Source organism: Heterodontus francisci, chromosome 36 (assembly GCF_036365525.1).
Source record: "Heterodontus francisci isolate sHetFra1 chromosome 36, sHetFra1.hap1, whole genome shotgun sequence".
Classification (NCBI taxonomy): domain Eukaryota; kingdom Metazoa; phylum Chordata; class Chondrichthyes; order Heterodontiformes; family Heterodontidae; genus Heterodontus; species Heterodontus francisci.
Window position 1 is genome coordinate 51,244,696 of NC_090406.1, and position 15,455 is coordinate 51,260,150.

At 48.6% G+C, this 15,455-nt stretch overlaps 1 protein-coding gene across 3 annotated transcripts in view; it reads left to right on the forward strand.

Moving 5' to 3' along the window:
• LOC137351815 (A-kinase anchor protein 2-like) overlaps window positions 1-15,455 on the forward strand; it is a 199,749-nt gene that overhangs the window by 172,501 nt on the left and 11,793 nt on the right. For all 3 annotated transcript variants that reach the window (XM_068016678.1, XM_068016677.1, XM_068016679.1), the window contains exon 3: window positions 6,325-6,488. In XM_068016678.1, the coding sequence (XP_067872779.1) occupies window positions 6,325-6,488 (164 nt within the window). The remainder of the gene's footprint in view (window positions 1-6,324; window positions 6,489-15,455) is intronic.

The window sequence follows — 15,455 nt, forward strand, 5'->3', positions numbered from 1 at the left end:
CCCTCCCACACTCCCACTGTCCCTCCCACACTCCCACTGTCCCTCCTGCACTCCCACTGTCCCTCCCACACGCCCACCATCCCTCCTACACTCCCACTGTCCCTCCTACACTCCCACTGTCCCTCCTGCACTCCCACTGTCCCTCCCACAGTCCCACTGTCCCTTCCAAACACCCACTATCCCTCCTACACTCCCACTGTCCCTTCCAAACACCCACTGTCCCTCCAACACTCCACTTTCCCTCCTCCACTCCACTATCCCTCCTACACTCCCACTGTCCCTTCCAAACACCCACTGTCCCTCCAACACTCCACTATCCCTCCTACAGTCCACTATCCCTCCTACACTCTTACTGTCCCTTCCAAACACCCACTGTCCCTCCTACACTCCCACTGTCCCTTCCAAACACCCACTGTCCCTCCAACACTCCACTTTCTCTCCTCCACTCCACTATCCCTCCTACACTCTCACTGTCCCTCCTACACTCCACTGTCCCTCCTACACTCTCACTATCCCTCCCACACTCCCACTGTCCCTCCCACACTCCCACTGTCCTTCCCACACTCCACTGTCCCTCCTACACTCCCACTATCCCTCCTACACTCCCACTATCCCTCCCACACTCCACTGTCCCTCCCACACTCCCACTGTCCCTCCCACACTCCACTGTTCCTACTACACTCTCACTATCCCTCCTATACTTTTACTATCCCTCCTATACTCCCACTGTCCCTCCTACACTCCCACTGTCCCTCCTACACTCTCACTGTCCCTCCTACACTCTCACTATCCCTCCTATACTCCCACTGTCCCTCCTACACTCTGACTATCCCTCCTATACTCCCACTGTCCCTCCTACACTCCCACTGTCCCTCCCACACTCCACTATCCCTCCTACACTCTCACTATCCCTCCTATACTCCCACTGTCCCTCCTACACTCTCACTCTCCCTCCTATACTCCCACTGTCCCTCCCACACTCCACTATCCCTACTACACGCCCACTGTCCCTCCTATACACCCACTGTCCCTCCTACACTCCCACTGTCCCTCCCACACTCCACTATCCCTCCGACACCCTCACTATCCCTCCTATACTCCCGCTGTCCCTCCCACACTCCACTATCCCTCCTATACTCCCACTGTCCCTCCCACACTCCACTATCCCTCCTACACTCCCACTATCCCTCCCACACTCCACTGTCCCTCCTGCACTCCCACTATCCCTCCTACACTCCCACTATCCCTCCCACACTTCCACTGTCCCTCCCACACTCCCACTGTCCCTCCCACACTCCACTGTCCCTCCTACACTCGCACTATCCCTCCCACACTCCACTGTCCCTCCTACACTCCCACTATCCCTCCCACTCTCCACTGTCCCTCCCACACTGCACTGTCCCTTCCAAACACCCACTGTCCCTCCAACACTCCACTATACCTCCTACACTCCACTATCCCTCCTACACTCCACTATCCCTCCTACACTCCCACTGTCCCTTCCAAACACCCACTATCCCTCCCACACTCCACTGTCCCTCCCACACTCCACTATCCCTCCTACACTCCCACTGACCCTCCTACACTCCCACTATCCCTCCCACTCTCCCACTGTCCCTCCCACACTCCCACTGTCCCTCCCACACGCCCACCATCCCTCCTACACTCCCACTGTCCCTCCTACACTCCCACTGTCCCTCCTGCACTCCCACTGTCCCTCCCACACTCCCACTGTCCCTTCCAAACACCCACTGTCCCTCCAACACTCCACTTTCCCTCCTCCACTCCACTATCCCTCCTACACTCCCACTGTCCCTTCCAAACACCCACTGTCCCTCCAACACTCCACTATCCCTCCTACAGTCCACTATCCCTCCTACACTCTTACTGTCCCATCCAAACACCCACTGTCCCTCCTACACTCCCACTGTCCCTTCCAAACACCCACTGTCCCTCCAACACTCCACTATCCCTCCTACACTCCACTGTCCCTCCTACAGTCCACTATCCCTCCTGCACTCTCACTGTCCCTTCCAAACACCCACTGTCCCTCCAACACTCCACTATCCCTCCTCCACTCCACTATCCCTCCTACAGTCCACTATCCCTCCTACACACCACTATCCCTCCTACACTCCCACTGTTCGCATCACACACCCACTGTCCCTCCTACACTCCCACTCTCCCACTGTCCCTCCTACACTCCCATTCTCCCACAGGCCCTCCTACACTCCCACAGTCCCATCCACACTCCACAGTCCCTCCTACACTCCCACAGTCCCTCCCACACCCACTGTCCCTCCCACACTCCACTGTCCCTCCTGCACTCCCACTCTCCCACAGTCCCTCCTACACTCCCACAGCCCCTCCCACACCCCACAGTCCCTCCTACACTCCCACAGCCCCTCCCACACTCCACTGTCCCTCCTACACTCCCACACTCCACTATCCCTCCTACACTCCACTCTCCCACACAGCACTCCCACTGCCCCTCCCTCTCTCCCACTATCCCTCCTGCGCTCCCACTAGCCCTCCTACTCTCCCACTGTCCCTCCTACACTCCCACTCTCCCTCCTACACTCCCACTGTCCCTCCTACACTCCCACTCTCCCTCCTACACTCCCACTATCCCTCCTACACTCTCACTGTCCCTTCCAAACACCCACTGTCCCTCCTACACTCCCACTCTCCCTCCTACACTCCCACTGTCCCTCCTACACTCTCACTGTCCCTCCTACACTCCACTATCCCTCCTAAAGTCCACTGTCCCTCCTACACTCCCACTGTCCCTCCCGCACTCCCACTGTCCCTCCCACACTCCCACTGTCCCTCCCACACTCCACTATCCCTCCCACACTCCCACTGTCCCTCCCACACTCCACTATCCCTCCTACACTCCACTATCCCTCTCACACTCCCACTGTTCCTCCCACACTCCCACTGTCCCTCCCACACTCCCACTATCCCTCCTACACTCCACTATCCCTCCCACACTCCCACTGTCCCTCCCACACTCCCACTGTCCCTCCTACACTCCCACTATCCCTCCTACACTCCACTATCCCTCCCACACTCCCACTGTTCCTCCCACACTCCCACTGTCCCTCCTACACTCCCACTGTCCCTCCCACACTCCACTATCCCTCCTACACTCTCACTATCCCTCCCACACTCCCACTGTCCCTCCCACACTCCACTGTCCTTCCCACACTCCACTATCCCTCCTACACTCTCACTATCCCTCCCACACTCCCACTGTCCCTCCCACACGCCACTATCCCTCCTACACGCTCACTATCCCTCCCACACTCCCACTGTCCCTCCCACACTCCACTGTCCCTCCCACACTCCACTATCCCTCCTACACTCTCACTATCCCTCCTACACTGCCACTGTCCCTCCCACACTCCACTGTCCCTCCCACACTCCACTATCCCTCATACACTCTCACTATCCCTCCCACACTCCACTATCCCTCCTACACTCTCACTATCCCTCCTACACTCCACTGTCCCTCCTACACTCTCACTATCCCTCCCACACTCCCACTGTCCCTCCCACACTCCCACTGTCCCTCCAACACTCCACTGTCCCTCCTACACTCCCACTATCCCTCCTACACTCCCACCATCCCTCCCACACTCCACTGTCCTTCCCACACTCCCACTGACCCTCCCACACTCCACTGTTCCTATCACACTCTCACTATCCCTCCTATACTTTTACTATCCCTCCTATACTCCCACTGTCCCTCCTACACTCCCACTGTCCCTCCTACACTCTCACTGTCCCTCCTACACTCTCACTATCCCTCCTATACTCCCACTGTCCCTCCTACACTCTCACTATCCCTCCTATACTCCCACTGTCCCTCCTACACTCCCACTGTCCCTCCCACACTCCACTGTCCCTCCTACACTCTCACTATCCCTCCTATACTCCCACTGTCCCTCCCACACTCCACTATCCCTCCTACACTCCCACTGTCCCTCCTATACACCCACTGTCCCTCCTACACTCCCACTGTCCCTCCCACACTCCACTATCCCTCCTACACTCTCACTATCCCTCCTATACTCCCACTGTCCCTCCCACACTCCCCCATCACGCGCCCACTATCCCTCCCACACTCCACTGTCCTCCCACTGCCCCTCCCACACATCCACTGTTCCACCCACACTCCCACTTTCCCCCCCCCCCTCACACTCTCACTCTCCCTCCCACACTCCCTCTGCAGATGCTCAGCATACAGCACACACAAACATACACCAACATGCACATACACCAACACAAAACATACACCAACACACGCACACACCAATACACCAACACAGTCACTGAGCTGCTGGGGCTGTGACAGAGCTATGTTCATTGGGGCTTTACCATTTGAAGGTCACACAGACTGGTTCATTTTTATATTTCTGCAGGTTATCAGTTCTTTGCTTTTTGGATATGGTGTATATGTGAGTAACTGTGTGAATGTGTGTTGGTGTGTTGGTGTGTGCCTGTGTATGTTTGTGTGTGAGTCTGTGCTGGTGTGTTGGTGTGTGCCTGTGTATGTTTGTGTGTGAGTCTGTGCTGGTGTGTTGGTGTGTGCCTGTGTATGTTTGTGTGTGAGTCTGTGCTGGTGTGTTGGTGTGTGCCTGTGTATGTTTGTGTGTGAGTCTGTGCTGGTGTATTGGTGTGTGCCTGTGTATGTTTGTGTGTGAGTCTGTGCTGGTGTGTTGGTGTGTGCCTGTGTATGTTTGTGTGTGAGTCTGTGCTGGTGTGTTGGTGTGTGCCTGTGTATGTTTGTGTGTGAGTCTGTGCTGGTGTGTTGGTGTGTGCCTGTGTATGTTTGTGTGTGAGTCTGTGCTGGTGTGTTGGTGTGTGCCTGTGTATGTTTGTGTGTGAGTCTGTGCTGGTGTATTGGTGTGTGCCTGTGTATGTTTGTGTGTGAGTCTGTGTTTGTGTGTTGGTGTGTGCCTGTGTATGTTTGTGTGTGAGTCTGTGCTGGTGTATTGGTGTGTGCCTGTGTATGTTTGTGTGTGAGTCTGTGTTGGTGTGTTGGTGTGTGCCTGTGTATGTTTGTGTGTGAGTCTGTGTTGGTGTATTGGTGTGTGCCTGTGTATGTTTGTGTGTGAGTCTGTGCTGGTGTGTTGGTGTGTGCCTGTGTATGTTTGTGTGTGAGTCTGTGCTGGTGTGTTGGTGTGTGCCTGTGTATGTTTGTGTGTGAGTCTGTGCTGGTGTGTTGGTGTGTGCCTGTGTATGTTTGTGTGTGAGTCTGTGCTGGTGTGTTGGTGTGTGCCTGTGTATGTTTGTGTGTGAGTCTGTGCTGGTGTATTGGTGTGTGCCTGTGTATGTTTGTGTGTGAGTCTGTGCTGGTGTGTTGGTGTGTGCCTGTGTATGTTTGTGTGTGAGTCTGTGCTGGTGTGTTGGTGTGTGCCTGTGTATGTTTGTGTGTGAGTCTGTGCTGGTGTGTTGGTGTGTGCCTGTGTATGTTTGTGTGTGAGTCTGTGCTGGTGTGTTGGTGTGTGCCTGTGTATGTTTGTGTGTGAGTCTGTGCTGGTGTATTGGTGTGTGCCTGTGTATGTTTGTGTGTGAGTCTGTGTTTGTGTGTTGGTGTGTGCCTGTGTATGTTTGTGTGTGAGTCTGTGCTGGTGTATTGGTGTGTGCCTGTGTATGTTTGTGTGTGAGTCTGTGTTGGTGTGTTGGTGTGTGCCTGTGTATGTTTGTGTGTGAGTCTGTGTTGGTGTGTTGGTGTGTGCCTGTGTATGTTTGTGTGTGAGTCTGTGTTGGTGTATTGGTGTGTGCCTGTGTATGTTTGTGTGTGAGTCTGTGTTGGTGTGTTGGTGTGTGCCTGTGTATGTTTGTGTGTGAGTCTGTGTTGGTGTGTGCCTGTGTATGTTTGTGTGTGAGTCTGTGTTGGTGTATTGGTGTGTGCCTGTGTATGTTTGTGTGTGAGTCTGTGTTGGTGTGTTGGTGTGTGCCTGTGTATGTTTGTGTGTGAGTCAGTGCTGGTGTGTTGGTGTGTGCCTGTGTATGTTTGTGTGTGAGTCTGTGCTGGTGTGTTGGTGTGTGCCTGTGTATGTTTGTGTGTGAGTCTGTGTTGGTGTATTGGTGTGTGCCTGTGTATGTTTGTGTGTGAGTCTGTGTTGGTGTGTTGGTGTGTGCCTGTGTATGTTTGTGTGTGAGTCTGTGCTGGTGTGTTGGTGTGTGTGCTGCTGGTCTATGTGGGCATGTGTGCGCTAGTGTATGATTGTGAGTGTGGGTGTATGTTTGTGTGATTAGTTATTTTCATGTGGCTGTATTTTCACTGAAGCAAATATTTTAACCCCTCTGCAGCCCGAGCCTCCACATCAGAGAGCCGAAATTCCACAGTAAATCTGGTGCTTCCTGGGCAGACTTCAACAATTTCCGATGGTAATCGAGCAAAAGGCCTTCCAGAAATGATGCAGAGCCAGGAGTGGTGGAAAGGGAAACCTTGGGAGAAAAAGGAAGAATCTTCAGTGAGTTGAACGTTTTAAGTAGAAATTTGTGCAGATATCCCAACCTGCCAAGGCCTTCATGAGTCATGTTTGACAATCTGACGGGTATATTCCTAGCATCAATGAATGCATGGCAGGGAAGATTGGAGTTGAGTGTTGAGGACTATTTTCTTCTGACTAGAAATAACTGTTGATGGTAGAAAGGCATTTAATGACATCAATATCATTTCTTTGTCACTGCAACGTCTGAACATTGTCAATCTTTTTTTCTTTAAAAGAAAAAGTTGTGGCTTAGGAACATAGGAACAGGAGAGGCATCTGTCATTGGGAACATGCTGGATTCCATCAGTAAGGAAGTAGTAGCAGGACATTTAGAAAATCATAATATAATCAAGAAGAGTCAACATGTTTTTGTGAAAGGAAAATTGTGTTTGATAAACTTGTTAGAGTTCTTTGAGGATGTAACAAGCAGGGTGGATAAAGGGCAACCAGTAGATGTAGTGTATTTGGATTTGCAAAAGGCGTTCGATAAGGTGTCACATAAAAGGTTATTGCATAAGATAAGAGCTCATGGTGTTTGGGGTAATATATTAGCATAGATAGAGGATTGGCTAAGTAATAGGAAACAGAGAGTTGGGATAAATGGGGCATTTTCAGTTTGGCAAACTGTAACTAGTGGGGTGCCACAGGAATCAGTGCTGGGGTCTCAATTATTGACAACCTATTATCAATGACTTGGATGAAGGAACTGAGTATATTGTAGCCAAATTTGCTGATGATGCAAAGATAGGTAGGAAAGCAAGTTGTGAGGAGGATAGAAAGAGTCTGCAAAGGGATATAGATAGGTTTAAGTGAGTGGGCAAAAATTGGTAGATGGAATATAGTGTGGGGAAATGTGAGGTTGTCCATTTTGGCAGGAAGAATAGAAAAGCAGAATATTATTTAAATGGAGAGAGACTACAGAATGCTGCAGTACAGAGGGATCAGGCTGTCCTCGTACATGAAACACTAAAAGTTAGCATGCAGGCACAGCAACTAATTAGGAAAGCAAATGGGATGTTGGCCTTTATTGCAAGGGGGATGGAGTATAAAAGTAGGGGAGTCTTGCTACAACTGTACAGGGCATTGCTGAGAGTACTGCGTACAGTTTTGGTCTCCTTAATTTAAGGAGGGATATCCTTGCATTGGAAGCAGTTCAAAGAAGGTTCACTAGGTTGATTACTGGGATGACGGGGTTGTCTTATGAAGAAAGGTTGAGCAAGTTGGGCCTCTATTCATTGGAGTCTAGAAGAATGAGAGGTGATTTTATTGCAATAAGATTCTGAGGGGGCTTGACAGGGTAGGTGCTGAGAGGATGTTTCCCCTTTTGGGCGAAGCTCGAACTAGGGACACTGTTTCAAAATAAGGGGCCTCCCATTTAAGACAGAAATGAGGAGTGTTATAACCTCAGTATAGACTGCTAACTTTAAAACAAGAGATATGACTTCCAGTGACCAATTAAAGAGTCACATGACAAGATTTCACATTTTAAGGCTTTTACTGTAACAACTAAACTAAAAAGTCCACATTAACTAAACAGAATTTAGTAGGTAGCTAACACACTAGATTACAGAGTAAGGTATTTCCCATCAACTTGGTAACAAACTCGAAAACCCCACACCACATTTATACATTACATGGTGTTCTCAGCAAGAAAGGTATTCTTGCAGTTAAAAGTTCCAAACTCTTCCCGGCTCCAATGGGTTGGATCTCCCAGTGTCCTTCTCAAAGCCAATATCCTCTTCGCTCATTTCTTCCGAGCACACTCGGCTGGACTTCTGTTAATAAGGCAATCCTCTGGTGACCCAGTTGGTCTTTTCTCCTCCAGAAACATCAAGCCTTTGAACTGGGTTCAAATCTTAGCAGCCTTCTGATGTATCAGTGTTTAGAGCAGCTGTCTCCCCAGAAATAGCCCACAGACCTCTCTATCTCTCTCAGCTGACTGCTGTTCTTCCTTTCAGCCTCCAGGCCTAGGAAAGCCTCTTGAATTTATCCAGAACAAAAGACAATAGTTGTTTGCTTTTGACAATTCTCAGAGACCATAAGTCTGACCTTAGCAAAACTACCTAGGTCTTCCTTTGTTTCCAGGTGTTAAAAATTACAACTCTAATCTACATTTTAGAGCCTCTGGCTCCCTGTTTACAATCTGAGTGTTTGGGAGACCAAAACCCATTGTCCTTCAGGTGTTACAACCTTGCACCCAGCTTTCAAAGGGGTCTTTGATCTGTGTTCCTTGTTCTTATGCTAACCAAGATCCCTGGCTTGTCTCTGGGCAGATTTTGTATGAGGTCACATGTTTCTTCTAAATGTCCATTTTACATTGCAATAAAGATCGCAGTTTTTAAAACATAACCATACCACTATGTCCAGCATTTGTAACAGGAGAAATTTCTTCTCTGAGGGTCATTGATCTTTGGAATCCTCTGACCCAGAGAGCAGCGAGGCTGTGCCATTGAATATATTCAAGGCTGAGTTAGACAGATTTTTGATCTACAATGGAGTAAAGGGTTTAAGGGGATGGTGGACAGACAGGAAAGGGAACTTAAGGCCACAATCAAATCAGTCATGATCTTATTGAATAGCAGAGCAGAGCAGGCTCAAGGGGCCTATTTCTTATGTTCTTATTTAGGCCATTTAGCCCCTTGAGCATATTCCTCCATTCAGTCAGATCATGGCTGATCTGCAACCTACCTCCATATACCCACCTTAACCCCATTTCCCTTAATGCCTTTGGTTAACAAAAATCTATCAATCTCAGCTTTAAAATTTACAATTGGTCTAGCATCAATTGCCATTTGGGCAGAGAGTTCCAAACTTCATCCACCCTTTCTTTGTTGAAGTATTTCCTAATTTCACTCTTGAAAAGCCTGGCTCTAACTTTTAGACTATGCTCCCTAGTCGTAGACTTCCCAACCAGCAGAAATAGCTTCTCTCTATCTACCCTATATGCTCCCCATAAATCAGATCACCCCTTAGCCATATAAATTCCCGAGAACACAGCCCTAGTTTGTGTAATTTCTCCTCGTAATTTAAGCTTTGGTGTGAAGGTATCCAGGACTGGCATGTTCCTGTGGGGATGAAGAATAAGTTTGGCAAGTTTCGGGAACCTTGGATAACGAGGGATATTGTGGAGCCTAGTCAAAAAGAAAAAGGAAATATTCGTAAGGGCTAGAAGGCTGGGACCAGACGAAGCCCTTGAGGAATATAAAGAAAGTAGGAAGGAACTTAAGCAAGGAGTCAGGAGGGCTAAAAGGGGTCATGAAAAGTCATTGGCAAACAGGATTAAGGAGAATCCCAAGGATTTTTATACATATATAAAGAGCAAGAGGGTAGCCAGGGAAAGGGTTGGCTCACTCAAGGACAGAGGAGGGAATCTATGCGTGGAGCCAGAGGAAATGGGCGAGGTACTAAATGAGTACTTTGCATCAGTATTCATCAAAGGGAAGGACTTGGTGGATGATGAGTCTAGGGAAGGGAGTGTAGATAGTCTGGGTCATGTCAATATCAAAAAGGAGGAGGTGTTGGGCGTCTTGAAAAACATTAAGGTAGATAAGTCCCCAGGGCCTGATGGGATCTATCCGAGAATACTGAGGGAGGCAAGGGAGGAAATTGCTGGGGCCTTGACAGAAATCTTTGTATCCTCATTAGCTACAGGTGAGCTCCCAGAGGACTGGAGAATACCCAATGTTGTTCCTTTGTTTAAGAAGGGTAACAAGGATAATCCAGGAAATTACAGGCCGGTGAGCCTTACGTCAGTGGTAGGGAAATTATTAGAGAGGATTCTTCGGGCAGGATTTACTCCCATTTGGAAACAAATGGACTTATTAGCGAGAAGCAGCATGGTTTTGTGAAGGGGAGGTCGTCTCTCACTAACTTGATCAAGTTTTTTGAGGAAGTGATGAAGATGATTGATGAAGGAAGGGCAGTGGATGTTGTCTACATGGACTTCAGTAAAGCCTTTGACAAGGTCCCTCATGGCAGACTGGTACAAAAGGTGAAGTCACACGGGATCAGAGGTGAGCTGGCAAGATGGCTACAGAACTGGCTCGGTCATAGAAGACAGAGGGTAGCAGTGGAAGGGTGCTTTTCTGAATGGAGGGATGTGACTAGTGGTGTTCCACAGGGATCAGTGCTGGGACCTTTGCTGTTTGTAGTATATATAAATGATTTGGAGGAAAATGTAGCTGGTCTGATTGGTAGGTTTACGGACGACACAAAGGTTGGTGGAGTTGTGGATAGTGATGAGGATTGTCAGAGGATACAGCAGGATATAGATCGGTTGGAGACTTGGGCGGAGAAATGGCAGATGGAGTTTAATCCGGACAAATGTGAGGTAATGCATTTTGGAAGGTCTAATACAGGTGGGAAGTATACAGTAAATGGCAGAACCCTTCTGAGTACTGACACGCAGAGAGACCTGGGCGTACAGGTCCACAGATCACTGAAAGTGGCAACGCAGGTGGATTAGGTAGTCAAGAAGGCATACGGCATGCTTGCCTTCATCAGTCGGGGCATAGAGTATAAAAATTGGCAAGTCATGCTGCAGCTGTACAGAAGTTTAGTTAGGCCACACTTGGAATATTGCGTACAATTCTGGTTGCCACACTACCAGAAGGATGTGGAGGCTTTGGAGAGAGTACAGAAGAGTTTACCAGGATGTTGCCTGGTCTGGAGGGCATTAGCTATGAGGAGAGGTTGGAAAAACACGGATTGTTTTCACTGGAACGACGGAGGTGGAGGGGCGACATGATAGAGGTTTACAAAGTTATGAGTGGCATGGACAGAGTGGATAGTCAGAAGCTTTTTCCCAGGGTGGAAGAGTCAGTTACTAGGGGACATAGGTTTAAGGTGAGAGGGGCAAAGTTTAGAGGGGATGTGCGAGGCAGGTTTTTTTACACAGAGGGTGGTGAGTGCCTGGAACTTGCTGCCGGGGGAGGTGGTGGAAGCAGGTACGATAGCGACGTTTAAGAGGCATCTTGACAAATACATGAATAGGATGGGAATAGAGGGATACGGTCCCTGGAAGTGCAGAAGGTTTTAGTTTAGACAGGCATCAAGATCGGTGCAGGCTTGGAGGGCCAAATGGCCTGTTCCTGTGCTGTACTGTTCTTTGTTTTTTGTATCATTCTGGAACATCTACACTGCACTCCATTCAAGGCCAATATATCCTTCCTAAGGTGTGGTGCCTAGAACTGCTCACAGTAACTCCACGTGTGGTCTAACCAGGGATTTGTATAATGAAGCATAACTTCCATCTCTTTATATTCTAGTTCTCTAGATAAAAATGCCAGCATTCTAGTAATCTTTTTGATTATTTTCTGTAACTGTTCATGGCATTTTAATGATCTGTGTACTTGGACTCCCCAAATCTCTTTGGACTTCCACTGTTTCTAGCTTTTCACCATTTAGAGAGTACCCTGCTCTATCCTTTTTAGGTTGTCAGGAAAACCCTATGTACCAAATGGGACATATTAATGTCATCAGTTGGAAACTTACCATAGACTTTTAATGGAAAAAACCTGACAAATAACTTTTAAAAACTAGTAGCCAAATGGCCACTTCCATTTACATCTGAAATACCAGGAGATGAGACTGGAGACAAAGAGTCTAACAAGAAGCCCCGCCAGGACAACGGCTGGTTCTAAATGATTGAATTACCTAGAATGGCTTCATTAGCACGGCCGTCAAGGCCCTCCCCACCCATTGACTTTGAAAAAGCCAACCCCCTCCAAGTGTGAATGGATATCCTGGGACATGTAAAACCTTGAATTTCATTAGACAATTCCAGAAAAACCTCATTAGAAACAAAGGGGTGTGAGGGAACCATGTGAACGCCTGTTCATCTCTGAAGAAACTGAAAGTTTTGTTACACAGACACGCAGTAACTCAGTGGACAGTGGTTGAGAAGGCTACTGCTCGCCTGTCTTTCTCTCTCTTCCCCAGAAAACATCAAATGAAAACTGTCTGTGACTGGGGGACTCTCCAAGCCTACAGACTGCTAGAGTCAGCAACCAGGGGAAGAGAACCAACTACAGATTCTGCCTCCAGGAAAACCCTGAACAAAGCAAGTCAGCCAAAATACACTTTGACCAGTGAGAACTTCAAGAATACAGCTTCAGCCGAGGACTACTGGATTTACTGACAGTATTTAAGTTCCATTTATTCTGGCCTTTAATCCAACAACCAAATCTGTTTTCCCTCTGTAATCTACTTGTGTGTGTGTGATTCTCGTGTCAATGTGTGTGTGAATGTGTAGCGTATTTTTCGTATTTTAAAATTGGGTTAGAGTGTTAAGTATAACAAACTTACCTCTTTCTTGTTTAAACTCAAGAAAACCTGTCCGATTGGTTCTTTCGCAATCACAGTAAAGGAATAGGTAAAACACTGACTGAGGTGGTAAGCACAACCACTGTTTAAAAGGAATAAACCCTGTTGTGGTCAAATAAAAGGAAGGGGCAAGAGTGCAGCCTGAGACCCCCTCCTCACCTGGTCGTAACAGAAATCTGGGGGCTTGTCTGGGGTTGTAACCCAACAACAAAGGAGAAATTGGAAGTGGGAAGCCAAGTTGATCCCTATCAAAATTTTAAAAACTTCAATCCAGGTTTTCTTGGTTGTTGCTGCTGGAATATTAACATGTCCACACTCGAGGCCAGTACCTTCCCAAGCCAGGGTGAAGTAACTTGGGACAGGTTAAAGGCCCTACCTAGTTGAAGAGTTGAGGAATGTAGCTGGACAGTTAGGGATTACTTCTCATGTGAAAGCTAGGAAATCCGAAATCCTAAGACTTGTGACCAAATATTTTTCACTTGAAGCTGAAGAGTCAGAAACAGACAGGGTAATGTTAGCAAAAATACAATTAGAACAGAGGAAACTGGAGTTGGAATTCCAGAGCGAGAAAGAGCAGAGAGAGTATCAAGAAAGGGAAAAAGAAAGAACTTTCCAGAAGGAGAAGGAGGAAACAGCTAAGACGGCTTGAATTAATTAGGGGGCGACACAGTACACCCAGTGAGGGTGTGGCTAGTGAAGAAGCTATCCCTAGCTCAGGACCATGTGCTGAACTCTTAAAGTTCTCCCAGCTGATTTCTAAGTTCAGTGAGGGGGATGTGGAAGCATTTTTTGTCACTTTTGAAAAGCTTGCAAGACTGTTGAAATGGCCGGCCAAGAGCTGGACCCTGTTGTTACAAAGCAACCTGACAGGAAAAGCCCATGAGGTTTATTCACTGTTGTCAGATGAAAGTTCATCAGATTATGAGATGACTCAAAATGCTATCCTCGGGGCATATGAAGTAATAGCGGAAGCATATCGCCAGAAATTCCGAACCCTCTGGAAGTAGCCTGACCAAACTTCCCAGGAGCTTGAAAGAGTTAAGCAGCTTGTTTTTGACCAGTGGCTAAGGGCACTTAAGGTACAGCCACATATGAAAACCTCAGAGACGTGATGTTTCTCGGAGTTTAAAAACTCACATCCCCTTTCTATTAAACCCACAGTGAGGAACGAAAGGTTCACAGAGCCAGGCAGGCCGCAGTTCTGGCTGTCCTTACCCCAAGGGAAACTCTTCCCTAGTCACCCCCACAAACCCGAAAAGGATAAAAGTTAGGAGGGTGATAGGAGCCCGAGCAGCCCTGGGCAAGAACGGAAGCTGGACACACAGGGGGCCCTTCTCAAGCCAAAAATGACGGTGCTAAGAGCAGGAGTGAGACCCGGAGACCTGCATGTTTGCACTGCAATACAGCAGGTCACCTCCGAACTGACAGCTGGAAATTACGGGGAAAACCTGTAGGATTAATCAGGGCACACTAGACCAGTGCAGGAGAAGGGGCCCTGATGGAAAGTACAGCAGAGCAGGCTATGGATTTAACTTCAGCAGTAGGACCCAGTAAACCTACTGCTGTAAGTGTGGGAAAATTTACCAAAATCCCTGAAGGTTATCAGGATTGTGTATCCCAAGGGAAAGTAAGCCCATACCCCTCGAGTGAGGCAAGCAAGCCCATCGTCATACCCAGGGATACAGGGGCCACCAGATCCCATCTGCCGGGAAAAGGCATGACCTCTCCCCCAGAGAATGCAAGAGTGTCAGGTGAATCATATCGGAGGCGGGGTATACCGGTAGTTAGTTAGGCCACACTTGGAACATTACGTACAATTCTGGTCGCCACACTACCAGAAGGATGTGGAGACTTTGGAGAGGGTACAGAAGAGGTTTACCAGGATGTTGCCTGGTCTGGAGGGTATTAGCTATGAGGAGAGGTTTGATAAACTCGGATTGTTTTCACTAGAACGACGGAGGTGGAGGGGCGACATGATAGAGGTTTACAAAGTTATGAGTCACATGGACAGAGTGGATGGTCTGAAGCTTTTTCCCAGGGTGGAAGAGTCAGTTACTAGGGGACATAGGTTTAAGGTGAGAGGGACAAAGTTTAGAGGGGATGTGCGAGGCAAGTTTTTTACACAGAGGGTGGTGAGTGCCTGGAACTTGCTGCCGGGGGAGGTGGTGGAAGCAGGTACAATAGCGACGTTTAAGAGACATCTTGACAAATACATGAATAGGATGGGAATAGAGGGATATGGACTCCAGAAGTGCAGAAGATTTTAGTTTAGACAGGCATCATGATCGGCGCAGGCTTGGAGGGCCGAATGGCCTGTTCCTGTGCTTTACTGTTCTTTGTTTTTTATATCGGGTGCACTTGGAGTGCGACCTGGTTTCGGGACCGGTGACCATGGGGATTGTCCCTAGTTTACCTATGGACGGGCTTGACCTGCTCCAGGGTAATGATTTGGCGGGGGCGAAGGTGGTAGCTTCCCCGGTAGTTTTAGAAAGATTGCAAGAGGTGAGAGAGACAAAGCAGTTACAGGAGATGGTCCCTGGCATTTTCCTGACACTGTGGTGACCTGGTCCATGGCCCAACCAGCTCCAACAGAGGAGGCTGAACTGGCTCTGCAGACAGATG